This window comes from Liolophura sinensis, chromosome 11 (genome assembly GCF_032854445.1).
Source record: "Liolophura sinensis isolate JHLJ2023 chromosome 11, CUHK_Ljap_v2, whole genome shotgun sequence".
NCBI classification, from domain to species: Eukaryota; Metazoa; Mollusca; class Polyplacophora; order Chitonida; family Chitonidae; genus Liolophura; species Liolophura sinensis.
Window position 1 is genome coordinate 32,744,207 of NC_088305.1, and position 16,231 is coordinate 32,760,437.

Below are 16,231 nucleotides of genomic sequence, written 5' to 3' on the forward strand. Positions count from 1 at the left end.
TTAACCCACAGCAGGAACTTACATATTATAGGTTTTGGTTTACCATCCGAAGTTGACTCAACGCGTACGTAATGCTTGTATATCATATTTTACCTCAGACATATCATGGATCCTTTCTGACCTAAATCCACTTATTTTAGCTAAAATTGATTATAGGTCAGGAGAATTCGTTCGGCGTTCCCGGTTAGCCCCAATGTCCCCTTAGGTAGTTAGGTGAGTGATCGAAACACCACTGGTCCCATGAACTGGGTGTAAGCTCACTGGACATGTTGATAGCTGGAAGCGCAACCCGCCTACACAAAAGCTGCAGTTGGTGTTTGTACGGAGGCTACCTGGCAGCTCCCCGACCCCATGGAAGAATATAAAGTAATGAAGTAGGACGGATTTATGCAAATAAAAGCCGTGAACAGTTTCCAGTGACGAAAGAAAGACGCAAGGGATGTTCTGCGGGATTGAATTAAATGTGTATCAAAATCGTGTATCATGTAAATTTTTTAAATTGTCGATAATCGAAAGAGATATATCTTAGTTGGCTTGTGAATAACGTTTAGGCTTACGGTAAAATGTAACCAACACTATCATGTGATGTAGTTGGATCCCTCAAACATAATTTACCATCGACTTTGTTGTTCGTAATGTAGCACATTACCTCTTAACCTATTTCTGTCAAATTTGTATCACTGAGGGGTATAAATATGATACAATATCATGATGATTCCTATAAAATTGACCTATACTACTTCTGCATCGTCGTGATATTAATCTTTCTGAATAATGCTTGTTTTCTTTTTGCATTTTCATCGGTTTATTTGTAGGTGTTGATTTTTGTGCTACTGTTGAGATTCTGTTTAACTTGTCACAACTGCTTTTTACACAAACAATATCTATAATCAGCAGCGAAATTTGTTCTTTTTTGCACCAATCAGAACACTAACTTCCACATGCTACAGCCATTGTTTCATCCCCATTTCCACTAACCATTTTTATACATGTGGTTGTGTGTTTAATTACTTGTAGCTGATGTATTCCATTGTCTCTGAATGCATTTTCCATCCCCATTATTTTGGCAATATTCTCTGCCATTCTAAAGTTTTCGATGATTTCGGTCTATATATTTTCTAAATGTGATGGTCTCTAGTTTTTTGACTCAAAAAATCCACTGTTTTCTAATGGAAGTATTTTATTTTCGTTTTCTTCGTTTACTATGCCTAGTGGCATATACTAGCAAACATTGTACCATTGCTAATGTTACATGTAAAGTTGCATTTCCGCCTTAGCCACCGGTTAATAGACGATCAGAATATTTTATCTTTTTCACATTTGAGAAATAAATGTTCAGTTGTTTCTTTCTCTTTGTTACCCAGTTCGCTGACACATCATTCTGTTTCCTACCAATTTTTTGAAGATACGATTTTTAGGACATATCCAGTGCAAAATTGTTCACCGAAAATTTTTTTTTTCACACAAATACTTTTGACACAGACAGAAGGAAATATTCTTTACATTGACATAGTTGCTGCTCCTGTAGAACATTTCTCCCATAAAGTCCTGTATTTCCGGCAGGATTCTGTTCAGATGCACAAAACTGACCTATTGTCTGTTTGCATAACTTTAATAACAACGATCAATCTGGTTGCTTGAATACAGGCATCGGAATTTGATTTGACAATGCATTGGTGAATTACTATGACATTCACTTTGTGCTTTTATCTGGTCATTTGATGACATGGTGTTATGTTCGGTTATGCTTTATATTAATTTAGATTGAGCTAGTGGTTGCACGTTTTATAATTAGGGAAACAGGCGATGTTTGTCCTATACAGCATTTACACCTCACTGAATCAACTGTTAAGTAAGACATCAACGAGTTTAGCCAGAACCTTTTCATTAATTAGCTGTGTACTGATTCCAGTCCTTTCTATTATGTATAACAGAATGGGGAGACACCTTTACATTAGGCGGCTTTACATGGCAACGAAGATTTTGTTCGTATTTTGGTGGAGCAGGGCGCCAACGTCAACACACAGAACAAAAGAATGAAAAGAAACACCAAAATATTAGGAACACAAATGCATATATTTTAGCGTATGTGAACGCAACACTAGATTCTGATCGGGGTGTTTGGGTTTTTCGAGTATATACTTTTAACGTTCATATCTGTAGAAGATTTAAGTAGACTTTCGGACTGGTGTGGTGCAAAACTTTTTGAATACTTATTATTTAAGGGAGACAATTCAAGGACGGTCACATCACTTTGCCTTGATGTTTTTTTGGAATGGACACAAAACTACTTAAATACATAAATATCATGCAGGCGGTGAAATTGTGGAACTTATTCCTTATTATGATGGAATATACCATGTCATATCTGTTTTTTCGTCTCCCAGTAGTTTGGACTTGGCCGGTTCTGTCTGGGATGGTCGCAAATTTGTTCATTTATCTTGCGATTATTGGCCCGCAGTATATACCTGTGTTGCCGGTTAGGTTACGAATACTTATTTTGACTTAAGGTCTGTAATGTAAATCGACCCATTATTGACTCTGGATCTACCGCTCTTGAAGGACGCTCTACCTACTGTGCTATTGGGGCCAGTCGATAGAGCGAATTGTAACAGTCACATCCATCCTTGTTACATGTTGTCATTTGATGACATTGTGTTATTTTTGTTATGTTGTATATTAATTTAGGCTGAGCTAGTGGCAGCATGCCCTATATAATTTGCTGAGTACTGATTTCAGCTCTTTTTATTATGTATAACAGGATGGGGAGACGCCTTTACATTGGGCAGCATTACATTGTAATAAGAGTTTTGTTCGTATTTTGGTGGAGCAGGGCGCCAACGTCAACATACATAATACAGTAAGTGGTTGTCTTTGATGTTTCAGCAATGCTTACACAAGATTTTGTTTAGTGTACATGAATACGGCATTGGGCTTAGATCTGACCGTTTTGATTTCTCGATAACATATTACCACTGCGTATGTCTAGAGAATTTAAATAGAGTTTTCGACAATGTGGTGCACGACTACCTGAATACTTATCATCAAGGCATGACCATATACCTGTTTACGGGTGGAGACAGCATGTAACGGAAGACGATTTGTCTTGATCTCTCTGTGGAATAGACTCACAACTACTATAATATATATATAAATATCCTGCAGATTGTGAAGATGCGGAACGTGGTCTGTTTTTTATGGAATACACCATGTTGTATTTTTGTGTCAAGATTTTAGCAAATCATGTATTTGTTTACACAGAGAGGACAGACCGCTTTACAGCTGGCATTGTCAGGTAGTAACCTGGACGTCCTTCGCCTTCTAGTTGAGAACAGCAATGATGTCAACGTTCAGAATCCGGTACTATTTTATGTTTTAACGATGACTTATTGTGGAGATTTGAGCAGAGTGAAATATGATTGCGGAACGACTCGTCCCGTAATCGTGTAACCAGGCACGAAAAAGGGAACTTTCATTTTCTCAACCGTCAATTGCCTGTACCGTCTTCTGTTTTATATACATGTAAAATATTTTACTGCTTCATTTTTTAAATTTTTAAAGTATTAAAATTTCTAGACATTTACAGAAAAGTTTGATCAATTTGTTTGCAGATAAATCAAGTATGCCTCAATTTTTCTGGTATAGTCGCACTGACTGCTTCACTTAAACAAGTGATAATATTTTGTGTGTTTCACACGCTTTGCTACATTTGTCACAGTCGACTTTTTTCATTTTCCACATGGGGAATGAACCTGCGTGTTTCATGCCGGGAACTCACATCCACATGGGGAGTGATAATCTACTGACCATGTGCACACGGATCTCAGTCTATTGCATGATAGTGTGAGATCAGTTGCTGAAACCTTCTGTGATTTCCCATTTAAACGAGCCCAGAATCATCATTTAATACCACTCTCTCATCTGGATAACCTCACACACGGTTCTACCATATTTGTCATTTACTGGTCTACCCCACACAGAGTGATGTGTATTAAGTCCACTACAAATAACAGAGTTCAGACACTAGTGGTTCAGAAGGCCTTGCGATCTGTGTAGTGTGGAATCTTACATGGGTTTTACATGGAGAAATTTACAACATTCATGGCATATTACTGTCTCTGATTATCGGGAAACAATGACATTCAATACATGTAAATGACGGTATCTTCACTTCAGTAAATGAGTGGCCAAGCCTGACAAGCATGGCAAGTCCACCTCTACTTCCACACACACTGCTTTCCCTTACGGTGACATATCCAAGGAAATAAAAATCTTCTTCAGGTTTACTGAAGTTTTTTGTAAACATGCTATGTTTCGTTTAAATCAATATTACAGGGGAAAACTTAAGTTCTTGCACACAAAGACAGCATTCAGCAATATGCTCACTCACTTTATTTATTTGTCTTTGTTGTTTTGGTAAAGTGAAACAGAACCTCAGCATGTGGGGTAACAACAATTATTAGTCGAGATGAACTCTTAAAAATCGTCTGAAAAGACAGCTTGGTTATATGTGCATTTCTTTACATATCTCCCTCAGGATACTAATTGGCAGGTGGTGTATATGGGTAGATATTCATTGGCTTTCTTCTACTAGGTATATCCCAAATGGATTTATCGAACTAAGAATCTTGGGAAGAATTAATGGATTCGCATATACGGTCTCTCACACTTTTGAGTGTGAGGAGAGAAAACTTTTTCTCCTAAAGTTTTGTGCACCCCAAAGATGCTGAGCCGTTAAATGCTAATGTTTATTTTTATTTGGGCAACCCTTGTACTCATGATTTCCGCTGGATCCGTGGCACTTCAAAATACATGATTAAATCTTGGGAATGTAAACACCGAATTGCTACGGGAAAAGTGTTTAACCTGGAGCACCTAAACACATCTCGGACTGAGATCGTCAACATATAGTATAACATATGATGTAGTAGTTTGCAGAGTATAGGTTCTGGCGCCCCCCCCCCCCCTTGGGGCCCTCCCCATAACAAATAGAGGCTCCCAACCCCCCATTCACTAAACACCCTCCCCATAACAAATAGAGGCTCCCAGCCCCATCTCGAGGCGTATACACACTATAGATTCTGGACCACCCTCCCCTGGGGCCCTCCCCAGAACAAGTAGAGGCTCCCAGCCACCTTCCCTGCTTCTGGGGGAGAGGGTGGGGGGGTTCTATTAGACATATCAATTGCATCAGATATGCTTCTACACCAGTTGTGTATACAACAACATCCCCAATTGTTACAATAATTGCCGGTGGCTTCTCATCGGCTCCACGGTGCTCTGTGGTAAGAGTTGTCAGGGGGGGGGGGGGGTACTGCGGGGTTCACCTATACCGTCTGCGGAAGGGTCCTGGCACCCAGCCATGTATTACCTGTGGCCGGGGCGTTAAAAACCGGTTTCGGCTTTGCATGGCCTGCGGACATAATAGGGTCCAGACGTGTAAAAGGAAGCGGAGGCTCAAGACTTTCTTGGACGAGTTCAAACGGCTGGCGGCCATCAACATTTACAATTAGAGAGTAGGTGTAATTATGCATACGACGCGTACAATGAACCACCATCAAAAAGCACGAGCACTACGGGAGGAGTATGAGGCGCTCATAGGTGTGCGGCCCAAGTATCCACGGTCCCGCATTGCCTTGGAAGAATTGCAGGAGATCCTCGACAGGTATAAAATGGCTGGGGCCAAGTGGAAGGCTAAGTGGAAGCAAGACAAAAAGACCTTCCTCAGTAACGCGGAGCTGGATGAAGTGTTAGGTGAAAAGAACTTCCTCAGTGACGAGGATTTTAATGAAGTGCTAGGTGAAAAGAAACTAGAATTCACTAACAACGGCAGGGCTCCTCCGGGTCTGACAGATGGACGTACCAGAAGGTGTTTGGACGGACCCAGTAGCCTTCTTAGAAGAAATACGAACCTTTATTCGCCAGAAGCTAAAAGAAGAGATCCTGGCACTCAACGGGGTTAAGTTCCAACTAGGCCTCAGGGTTCAGTTGCGAAAGGACAACGCCGATGGCAGTGAAGAGTATACCAGTGCAGTACCACAGCAAACAGGAGGCCCTCCTATGGGGCGGTGACATTGACGGCGCTCTAGATAAGGCCTTCTCCACCATCCAGGAGGTGCTAGAAAAATGGACACAGCGAGGGTTAGGGTGGGTTGTCAATAGCGTGCAAACACTCTGGTTTGACATTGCAAGGTATCAGCCACTGAGAGGCGGGTCCTACATCCCCCTACCTGCAGCTGTGAGTAACAAGAAAACAGTCATCAACGTGAAGAACAAAGACGACGACTGCCTCCGATGGGCACTCCGGTCTGCCTTATTTCCAGCCGCCGGGGACCCTCAGAGACCAACAAAGTGTCCCACCAATGGTGGTCTTGACTTTGGGGGGATCGGCGCCCCCACGCCCATCTCTCAGATACCTAAAGTGGAGGAAAAGAACGATCTCGCCATCAACGTGTTCGGGTGGAAGAAGGGTGTGATCGTGGACCGTCTCAGCAAGCAGTCTGGCGACACGCCCCGAATCAATCTGCTGCTGATTGAGAAGGCAGGCAAACTCCATTATACGTGGATAAAAGACTTCAAACGGCTCCTATACCAAGAAAGTAAGGCGCTAAATCGCAAACACTTCTGCAAGCGCTGCCTACACGGCTACAAAAGGGAGGACCTGCTCGATTCGCATGAACCGGAATGCCGATGGATTGGCCAGACGGCGGTGAAGGTGGAAATGCCCCAGGAGGGGGAAAACAACTTCTCCTTCCAGAACCACCACAAACAGCTAATGGCGCCGTTCATCATATATGCCGATTTCGAGGCTCTGACCAAAAAAGTTGAAGGCCCGCCGCCCAGCCCCACAGAGAGCAGCACTCAAAAGAATCAGCAACACGAGCCCTGCAGTTACTGATATGTTGTGGTGCGTTGCGACGGCCACACAAAACGCCCCGTGGAATACAGAGGCCCTAACGCGACGGAACACTTCCTCAGAGCTCTCCAACAGGAGGAGCGGGAAATCCAAAATGTTCTAGCTAACCCTATAGCCATGAGGATGACTCCCCAGGACTGGCAGGCCCATAACAACGCCGCAACCTGTCACGTGTGTGAGAAGCCTCTAGGCGCCGATTCTGTGCGCGATAACTGCCATATCACCGGCAAGTACAGAGGCGCGGCCCATAACGCATGCAACCTAAAGTTGCGGCTGCGTCCCAAGACAGCCATACCAGTAGCCTTCCACAACCTACGGGGCTACGACGGGCACCTCCTGATCCAAGCCATAAGTAAGGCGCAGGGCCGCATCTCCTGCATCCCAACAACACGGAAAAGTACATCTCCTTCTCGCTGGGGCAGCTCCGCTTCATCGACAACGTTCAATTCTTACCGACTTCCCTTGACAATCTGGTAGAGGCCAACAAACCTGAGGCTTTCCACATCACAGCCCGGTATGAGCCTGCCGAAGAAAAACGTAAGTTACTCATGTGCAAGGGTGTCTACCCCTATGAGTATATGGACTCCTGGGAGCGCTTCGACGAGTCCAGCCTCCCACCTAAAGACGCTTTCTACAGTAAGCTCAAAGTCGGAGGCATTAGCGATGAGGACTACATCCACGCTCAACAGGTATGGAAGGTATTTGACTGCACCAACCTGGGGGACTACACAGACCTTTACTGCCTCACAGACGTGCTCCTGTTGGCTGATGTGTTTGAGGCCTTCCATGAGACTTGTTTACGGCAGTATGGAGTGAACCCCGCTCACTACTTTACGAGCCCAGGTCTCTCGTGGGATGCTGTGTTCAAGAAGACCGGGGTAGAGCTGGAACTGTTGACGGGCTATGGCCAGCATCTCTTCATTGAGAAGGGGTTGCGAGGAGGTATCTCCATGGTAAGTAAGCTATACCCCAAAGCCAATGATCCGCAGGTGGAGGGATACAAACCCGAAAGTCCAAACAGCTACATCCAATACCTAGACGCCAATAATCTATATGGCTGGGTTATGAGTCAGTTTCTTCCAACGGGCGGCTTCCAGTGGGTAGGTGACGCGCAGCGTCTCGGTGAAACGATTGCTACCCACCCCCACGACAGTCCTTCTGGTTACATCCTCGAGGTCGACCTAGAGTATCCGGCCGACCTACATAACGCACATAACGGCTACCCATTAGCCCCGGACCGTGTGGTGGTCCAGAAGGAGTGGATGTCACACTATCAGCACGGCCTTCTCGGCAAGAAAGCGCCTACCGAGGTCGAAAAGCTGATCCCCAACCTCCGCAACAAGGAAAGGTACGTCCTGCACTACCGGAACCCACAGCTGTATCTATCTCTGGCAATGTGCCTGACAAAGGTTCACCGGGCCCTAAGATTCGCCCAGAGCCCTTGGATGGAACGCTATATCAGGATGAACACCGAGCTCCGAAAAACGGCCGCGAGTAAATTCAAGAAGGACCTGTATAACCTAATGAACGACTCGGTCCTCGGAAAAGCCATGGAGAACCTTCGGAAGCGTGTGGACGTCAAGATGGTACGCTTTGGAGAAGACAACAAGCTCCGACGCTTGATAGCCAGCCCGAGCTTCGCACGGGCAAACATATTTGATCTCGCAACAATTCAGATGCACAAGACCCGTCTAGTCCTAAACCGACCTATCTATGTGGGCATGAGCATTCTAGATCTCTCAAAGCACCTGATGTACGACTTCTACTATAACCACATGAAGGCAAAGTACGGAGAGTGCTGCCAGCTCCTCTACACTGACACGGATAGTCTGCTACTCAAGATTCAGACTGATGATGTTTATAGGGATATGGCTGAGAGTACAAACCTGTACGACACCTCAGATTACCCACAAGACCACCCCCTGCACAGTGTAGCAAAAATGAAGGTCTTAGGGAAAATGAAGGACGAGTGCGCGGGGCGGCCGATCGCCGAATACATTGGTCCGCGTCCCAAGACGTACTCCATTCTGGAGGCAGGCGGAGCCAACATTAAGAAGGCCAAGGGCGTGAAAAAGGGTGTTGTGGAAAAGCACATCCGCCATAAGCAGTACAAAGAGGCCCTCTACGAGAAGAAGATCTTCCGTCACGGTATGGACGAGCTGCGATCAGAGCGCCACCATATCTATGGACAGCACCTCCAAAACGTCTCACTGTCCCCCTTCAATAGTAAGCGCTGGATCGACGAAGATGGTGTCCACACCCTGGCTTACGGCCATAGAGATGCGGCGCCCGCAGGATGGGCTGGGATGGACGTCCTCATCGAGGAACTACTAGCGACGTAGAACCCCATCCGGAAGGAGCTGAGTATCGGGAGGCACTATAAGCAAATCTTCACGAACGAAGCCCCGTCGCGGGCCATCCGACGTATCGTCTAGATAGTACAGCACGAGCTCAATAGGCTTTGTGACAGAGCGCCCCAGCCGATATATCTCTAGAGACCAAACAGGATCAATTGCACGACGGCGACCGCCCTCCAGCTCTCCAGGTTGGTAGAGATAACGAACACCAACACCCTCGGGGATCTTCCGCTCATTAAGTTCAACAAGGCGACCTGGAACCGTCGAGAAAGGCATATGTGGCACCTCTTGTGCCTTGATGGCGTCTTTCGGCTTTTTACCGACCACTCTGTCTCGTTATTCAGAGCGGCCACAACAGAGAGCAGCCGAGCCACCCATTCAGAAGACCGATGTTCGGGGGGGGGGGGGGAGAGGCGCATCTCCTGGGCGTACTGATGTCCACAGAGCCGCTCAGTCGGTGGATATCCACGCGGCCTCGGCGGACTGTGACATGGTGTTTGGCCAGCAGTTGGCTCACTGCACCCATGAACTCGCGCCCAGAGTCAACTTGGAGAAACTTCGGCCATTGAAGGGGTCCCCGCTTGTAAATGCGAGAAAGAGCATCAGCGACTTCTTTGGAATCTTTAGTAGCCAGAGGTTCCGCCTCCTTGTAGCGAGAAGCGACATCAACAACTGTCAGCGCGTACTTATACAGCTTCCGGCCTCGCCTATCATGTGGTAGATATAGAAGATCGGCTTGGTGGATGTCATTCGGCGTGGAAACATCGAACATGGGCCTCGGTATTTTTCTGGGACGGGGCAAGTATATCTGCCATATAGCCTGCTTTTCCAGCCAGGACCGGACCACATCTTTGGAGACTTTAGCCGAAGTGGCAAGTTTCTGGATGGCCGCGCGGAACTTCCAGTACCCACGAGGGCTATAGTAGATATTTGCCAGGCGAGCAGACACTTACTAGCCATGTCATCAAGGTATTCTAGCAGCCCTCTAACAGATTTGCGACGAAAAATATGTTAATCATCGCGGCGTATTTGCGTGCGCAGAACACCCTCACTACTTAGATCGTGCCTGCCATACGGCGAGGAGCTCGATGGCGAGTCCGGCACAGTCAGTTCGGATTACTTGGTGAGTTTTGCGATTCCGTAACTCATACCCCCAACCACACACATTCCCAGGATGACAAAGGTCATCTCGCGGTGTTTTTGATCTTCACTAGGCACATAGAAATCGGAGAGCTGTGGCTCTGTGCCCAGGAGTGCCTCGTGTGCATCGCGTGTAAGAGTTTTGCCCGTGACCCTAGAATACTCGCGGATTGCAACGTCGACATCCCGGAACGTTTGGACAGCGTGGCCCTGGCGGCGGAGTTCATCGTTGATCCAGTCCAAGCGCTCAGTGCGCTTTCGGGCCCAATTTTTCTGGGCGGCTTGGAGCTGCTGTACAGCGCGGTCATGGCGCCTCCGCTCTTCGTCGACACCGGAACTCCTCAGCATCGAAAACATATAGCTGCTCCCGCTGAAGGCCAAAGCGTTTACGAGGCCGACGCCCATCATCATTGCGATGGAGGCCATTACTACTGAATTATATTGGGAGGAAGGAGCCCTTGTTTAATTAGCAGTTCCTTCGAAAATATGGCCAGGCCTACATCTGCAATGACCATGCCGACGTCACGAGGTGTTAAGTCCAGCTTCGGGAGGGCTCCTTTCAGCAACATCTCGCTGAGACGAGCGTACCCAGTAGCCAGGAGAGACACCACAGAGGCGTGGTAGGCCGCGTTGACTAGCACTTTTCCGTCACCCGGTGGAGTAGACATCCTGCTCCATATATAAAGGGTCGAGACGTGTATTCAAATGGAGATTCTTTTTTTGCGGTATGATATCTTTTTGCGGCGTAATATCTGCACCTTGTGCATGTGCTGTATAGCGGCTGCGTCACACGCGTAGCAACACTAGCACTGCAAGGCTGCCAACACCTAATAACGCCAGGGGCGCCCTCCAGTGGGTGATTTGGTGTGCCTTCCTAGAATCCGGTTCCTTCCCAAAATCTGTGGCTCCCCCCTCCTTCGTAGAATCCAGTTCCTTCGGCTGTTTCTTGGTGGAATCAGCTGCGCCAAGCAAAGCAGCCTTTGCCTCGCGAAGCTCGTCCTTGAGCTTTTCAGCCTTGGCCTTTCTCGCTGCAGCACACGCTCCACCCGCAGCGACTTTTTGGGGATTCTTCGCAGGGCCGTCATTCGTAGAATCCGCTGTCACCCATTCCGCTTTCTTCGGGCCTTCCGGATTCGTTGTAATCATGTTCCTCTGGATCATACGGCTCATTTCTAGGACAGCAGTTGTGTTCAAATGAGCAGTGCTCAGCAGTGGTCAGAGCCATGGTTAACGGTGCTAAGTACTTACCATAGCAGTAGTATAGCCAGCAGCTAGCACTGCTAAGCGCCTGTTCAACAAATGGGTCGGTGGCGAGCTGTGTCATGAGCATTGGTCGATTCTCGGGTTGAATTGGTAGGAGCCAGCTGGTCGCCCTTACATATGATCTCAAGAACATACCTACGAGACTGTTAACCATCCGCGCACCGAGCTTAGCCTCGTACCGGGAGTACAGCCTTTTAACGTCTTCGTCGCTCATGGCGTCGATCTCAGCGGCTTTTACGTTTTTTCTCAGATTTCGCTTACCCCGCCCACCCACCGGAAGTGCTGCCAGCCTATCCCTGAGCTGCCGGGCATCATCTTGTTGGCTGGGGTCGGGCTGTTGGCTTCGGCCTGGCTGTTGGCTTCGGCTGGGCTCCTCCTCTTCGCCAAGAATCTCGTCTGTTATAAGCTCGTCGGTATCCATGCTTTATTGGAAAGTAATATATAACCTTAGATGTGCCGGGCGTATCAGTCATTAGCAGGAGCTTAGAATGCTGATTGCTCTTGAGCTTATGTCGAACCTCAGCCTTTTCGCTCTCCGTCTCGATGATGTGGTTCTCCTCCAGGCATTTGTTGAACGAGTGCCGATCTTTGCAGTGGAATAAAGCCACCCACCTTGTCTGCTCGGGAAAGTTTTTTGAGGACGGCGTTGTATTTCTGACTGCGTTGTAAGCCATGAATGACAGTATTTTTGGTTTCTTCTTCATCGCCTCCAACGCGCTACAATGATCGATGATGTATGGGGTGGGCTCCCCCTCAAACAATCTGTAGAAAGCTCTCAGACAGTCGTTGAACCGCTCGCCGGGGTCAAAACAATAGACGTTAGGGTCAGACTGTATCCATCGCCGCCGGTACGCCTCGTTATGCTTAAGAGTGGGGCACAGAATCACAACGTGATAAAAGAAACCGCGGAAAAGGGCCTCAACAAGGTCCAGCGGTAAGACTGTTTTACCGCAGTTCGTCTGCCCACAGATAATCGCGCAGTGGGCGTCATCAAAAAAAGCGCGCTAACGAATCTACCATTCTGGATGTACAGCTTTCCGTCCATGATCACATATATATATGTATACGTTCAACACGCCGGGATCTTCTCTCTCTTTTGTCTCCTGTATCGTAATCCCCTCGCTGGCGTTCAGAACGCGCCTTCCACTGCCATGCAGCTCGTCATCGTCGCTTGGCCGAAGGTCAAACCAGAAGGCGTGCTTGTGCGATCTCTTCCAGGGAGACGTTTGCCAGGCCTAAGTCTTTTACGACCATGGCCACCTCAGGGTACGGCTTCCGTGTGAGCTGGCGAAGAACTTTTTGATTTCGCCCCACTGCCCTGGCTGTACAGCTGACTGGGGACCTCTTCTATTGTGACTTCTACTTTGGTGATCTTCGGGTTGTAGAAGGATTCCGACCGCCTCCTCCACGGGGTTCATTTAGCCTCGAACAGAACGAGGATGCCCTTCATTGCTCTCGCGGGCGAGTTCAGGTTTATGTTCCAGAGGGTATCAGACTTGTCCTTCACAAACTTTCGGTGGCGAAGGATGATCATACAGTATGGAAACGCCCCCGGCAAACTGGGTGCGGATCTGTCTAGCGAGCTCCTCTTCGGTGACCATATCGAACTCCAGGCTGATGTTGTCGATGGTGTAAGACTCGTCGGCATCGTCTGTTGTCTGGATGACCCGCCCGTAATCGTTGAACGTCAGTCCGTACTCCAGTTGGTAGGCCAAGGCACTCTGGTAGAATGCCATGTGGCTATCTAGAAGCTCAAAGTCTAGCGGGATGTGGAAACAGCTGCCAAAGGCGTGAGCGATGGCTTTTTCTTCAGCATCGTCGTCACTTGCCTCCTCCGCTCCGACTCGAAGTTTAAGCATGTTTTCGCTGCCGATGCCTTGGTAGGCCGCATTCTGCCGTTCGTTTTTAGTCAGCCATAAGTCGCCGTAGCAATGAGTCGTCGATGGATATTACCTCATTCCCGCTGATTCTGATCGTGGTTTTCTTGACTACTGCGCGTCCGAGATTCCCGACCACTGTGGCGTTCGGGTGGGATGAATTGATCGCGATCGAGAAGGCCAAGCGCACGGTACCGGGCACAATGACGTCATTTGCACCGAGGTTGGGGAAGCGGACCAAGAGTTGTTGATTCTGGTCGATCGTACTCGGTTGTTGGTGACGACCAAGGACTGCCGTACACCTTTTAACCCGAGAGGCTTGCGGAGTGTTCTGAAGGGGTTTAGCCTGCGTCCGTATGCATCCATTGTTATAATGAAGGCATACCTTGCAATGTTCAATACAAAGATTATGGCAGACATTGACATTGGTGACCAGGCGTTCGACGACGCCCAAGAGGACAAGAACATTGACGACGAACAAACCACTCTCCGTGCAGGTGGTGATGTCCAGATCGGGGTGGTTCTCGAGCTACAAACCTTGGATGTGGACCTCAAATCCCAAGATGGAAGGCTGTTAGTGTTCACCGTGAATGAATATTACGATGCCATGGCGAGGAAGTATCCTAACTTTACCAAACCCAAGCCCTATTACCCGGGTTTTATGATTGACGAAGAAGGGCGTCTGCGACTCAAGAAATACTCCGATCTGAACCTCACCAGCATAAACACAGGTGAACCGCTAGCCCTCTCAACACTCGCCCAGGGAGGGGGTTTGGTGTTGTTCAAAATAAGTTGGGCTTTGAAAAACTGGGGAAAGACAAGGCAGCCATTATTTCCTCCGGCAGCAGTCGCAGCCCTGGAGACATATAGTTGAGAACTCGGTGCCGTGGCCGCCAAGGCAGATACCATGAAGCTGATGGAATTAAACCAACCAGCAAATAATGCCGCTGATGCTGTCCGCATAATGGAACAAGCTTGACGGATAGTGAGGTCGAGTGGGCTCTTTCAACGATAAACGACCCTCCTCTTTCCATCCGAGAACTTGGGGCTTGACAAGGCACTGCAGACCTCGGAAGGCGAACACGCGAATAACCTCGCCAAGCTGTCAAGTCTCGATAAGGACATCACAAAACAAAAACAGAAATTGGAGGACGCCACTAATGAATTCTCCCGACGCCGGATCGCAGACCGGATAAGGAATCTTGATGACGAGAGGGAGACCCGGCTCGAAGCAGCCTCTTTAACGCCCGAAGCCCTGCGCACGCAAATACGCCACATCAAGCAGACGATTGATCGCATCCTACACAAGGATACCACTCTGGCCGAGCGCGTCCGCACCCTCTTCCGGGAGTAGGGAATAACCGTGGTCTCCATTCTCACGGCAATTGGGATGGCGATCTCGACACTGGGGCTAGCGATAAAGTTAGTGCTGACTGGCGGGTCCGGCATCCAGCCCACGCCACCTCCATCCGACGGGCGTGGTCTTAAAGAATGGATGAAAAAGCATATCCAGTCCCTGGGGCGCGCCCTTGGCAAGCTTCCTGGGAAGGCTGCCGCTGCGATTCCGGATATTATTGGCAGTATCGTGTCCTGGCTACTGAACCTTCTCGGGAAAGCGGCTGGGTGGCTGGCCGATAATGTCTGTGCTTTAGTCGTCGCAGTAGATGGCCTAATGCTCGTGGCAGTTCGCAAGTATTTAACGCAGCAGTAAGCCGATACCAACCCCAGCGATGACGATGGCTGTCTTCTCCGCATCGTGATTCTTTTCCTTTGGAAATAGGGGTTCTTGTTTGCCTCCGGCGGCTGCAACATCCTGGTGGGACGCTTTCTTGTGGCTCAACGATCCCGTGAGAAGGTGCGCTCTTGTGCAAAGTGAGCTTTCACACCGTCATTGGCGCCTAGCTTCTGGTCCTCTGTGGCCACCATGATTTTCTTGTTGAAGTTCGCCACATGGCCGATCTGCAGAAGCATGTCGCTGGGGGCCATATATAGGCCTATGCCATACACAAAGTCTACAGCGCTCCCGGCATACTGTAGCACGTCCTGGTAGCGTTTGATTGCAGACGGAAGGTCAGTCGGAGAGGAAATGGCGTCTTCAACGTTCGGGGCAAACTGTTTTTGCGCGTCGAAGGCTATGCCCGTGCCTAGAATACGCGCCCTTGTTTGCGCTTGGGCGCCAAAAACAGCCCACACGTATGTCCGGATGGAATCGTTTAGGCGCTCTACGCCCGGCTGCGTAAATCCTTTGGATTTCCCGACGATGAACGACGCCCAAGCCTCCTTGGCGTCCTGCTGGATGTAGTCGACGTGGAGCGCTGTAGGCTTTCTAGAGAACGACATCCTGCTCGGATCGAAGGTCCCATCGCCAATGGGGCTGTAGCCCGTTCTCGTAATATAGTAATATGCCACTCCGAGACCGCGATTCACCCCCCGGCGCCTCCAGTCTGTGTAGGCATCTACGCGGAACTCCCTACAAATCCTCTCATAGACCCTCTCGTCGTAGGGGGTTTGTGAATGTTGCCCACGCTCTGTCTTCCGGCAGGGGGCGTTTATCTCTTCCAAGATCCGCCTAACTTGGTAATACACATGGAACGTGTACAGGGCCCTTATTCGTTGGTCGGGGGCGAGAAGATGGTCTTTTGCAGAGACGCCACAGCCCGTGGTTGCGCACCAGACCA

General features: G+C 48.5%; 1 protein-coding gene across 1 annotated transcript in view; it reads left to right on the plus strand.

The window, feature by feature from the left end:
- LOC135478327 (serine/threonine-protein phosphatase 6 regulatory ankyrin repeat subunit A-like) overlaps positions 1-16,231 on the plus strand; it is a gene marked incomplete at its 3' end in the record, with an annotated part of 202,200 nt that overhangs the window by 126,828 nt on the left and 59,141 nt on the right. The window contains exons 22-23 of the mRNA XM_064758602.1: positions 2,762-2,860; positions 3,262-3,360. Of these exons, the coding sequence (XP_064614672.1) occupies positions 2,762-2,860; positions 3,262-3,360 (198 nt within the window). The remainder of the gene's footprint in view (positions 1-2,761; positions 2,861-3,261; positions 3,361-16,231) is intronic.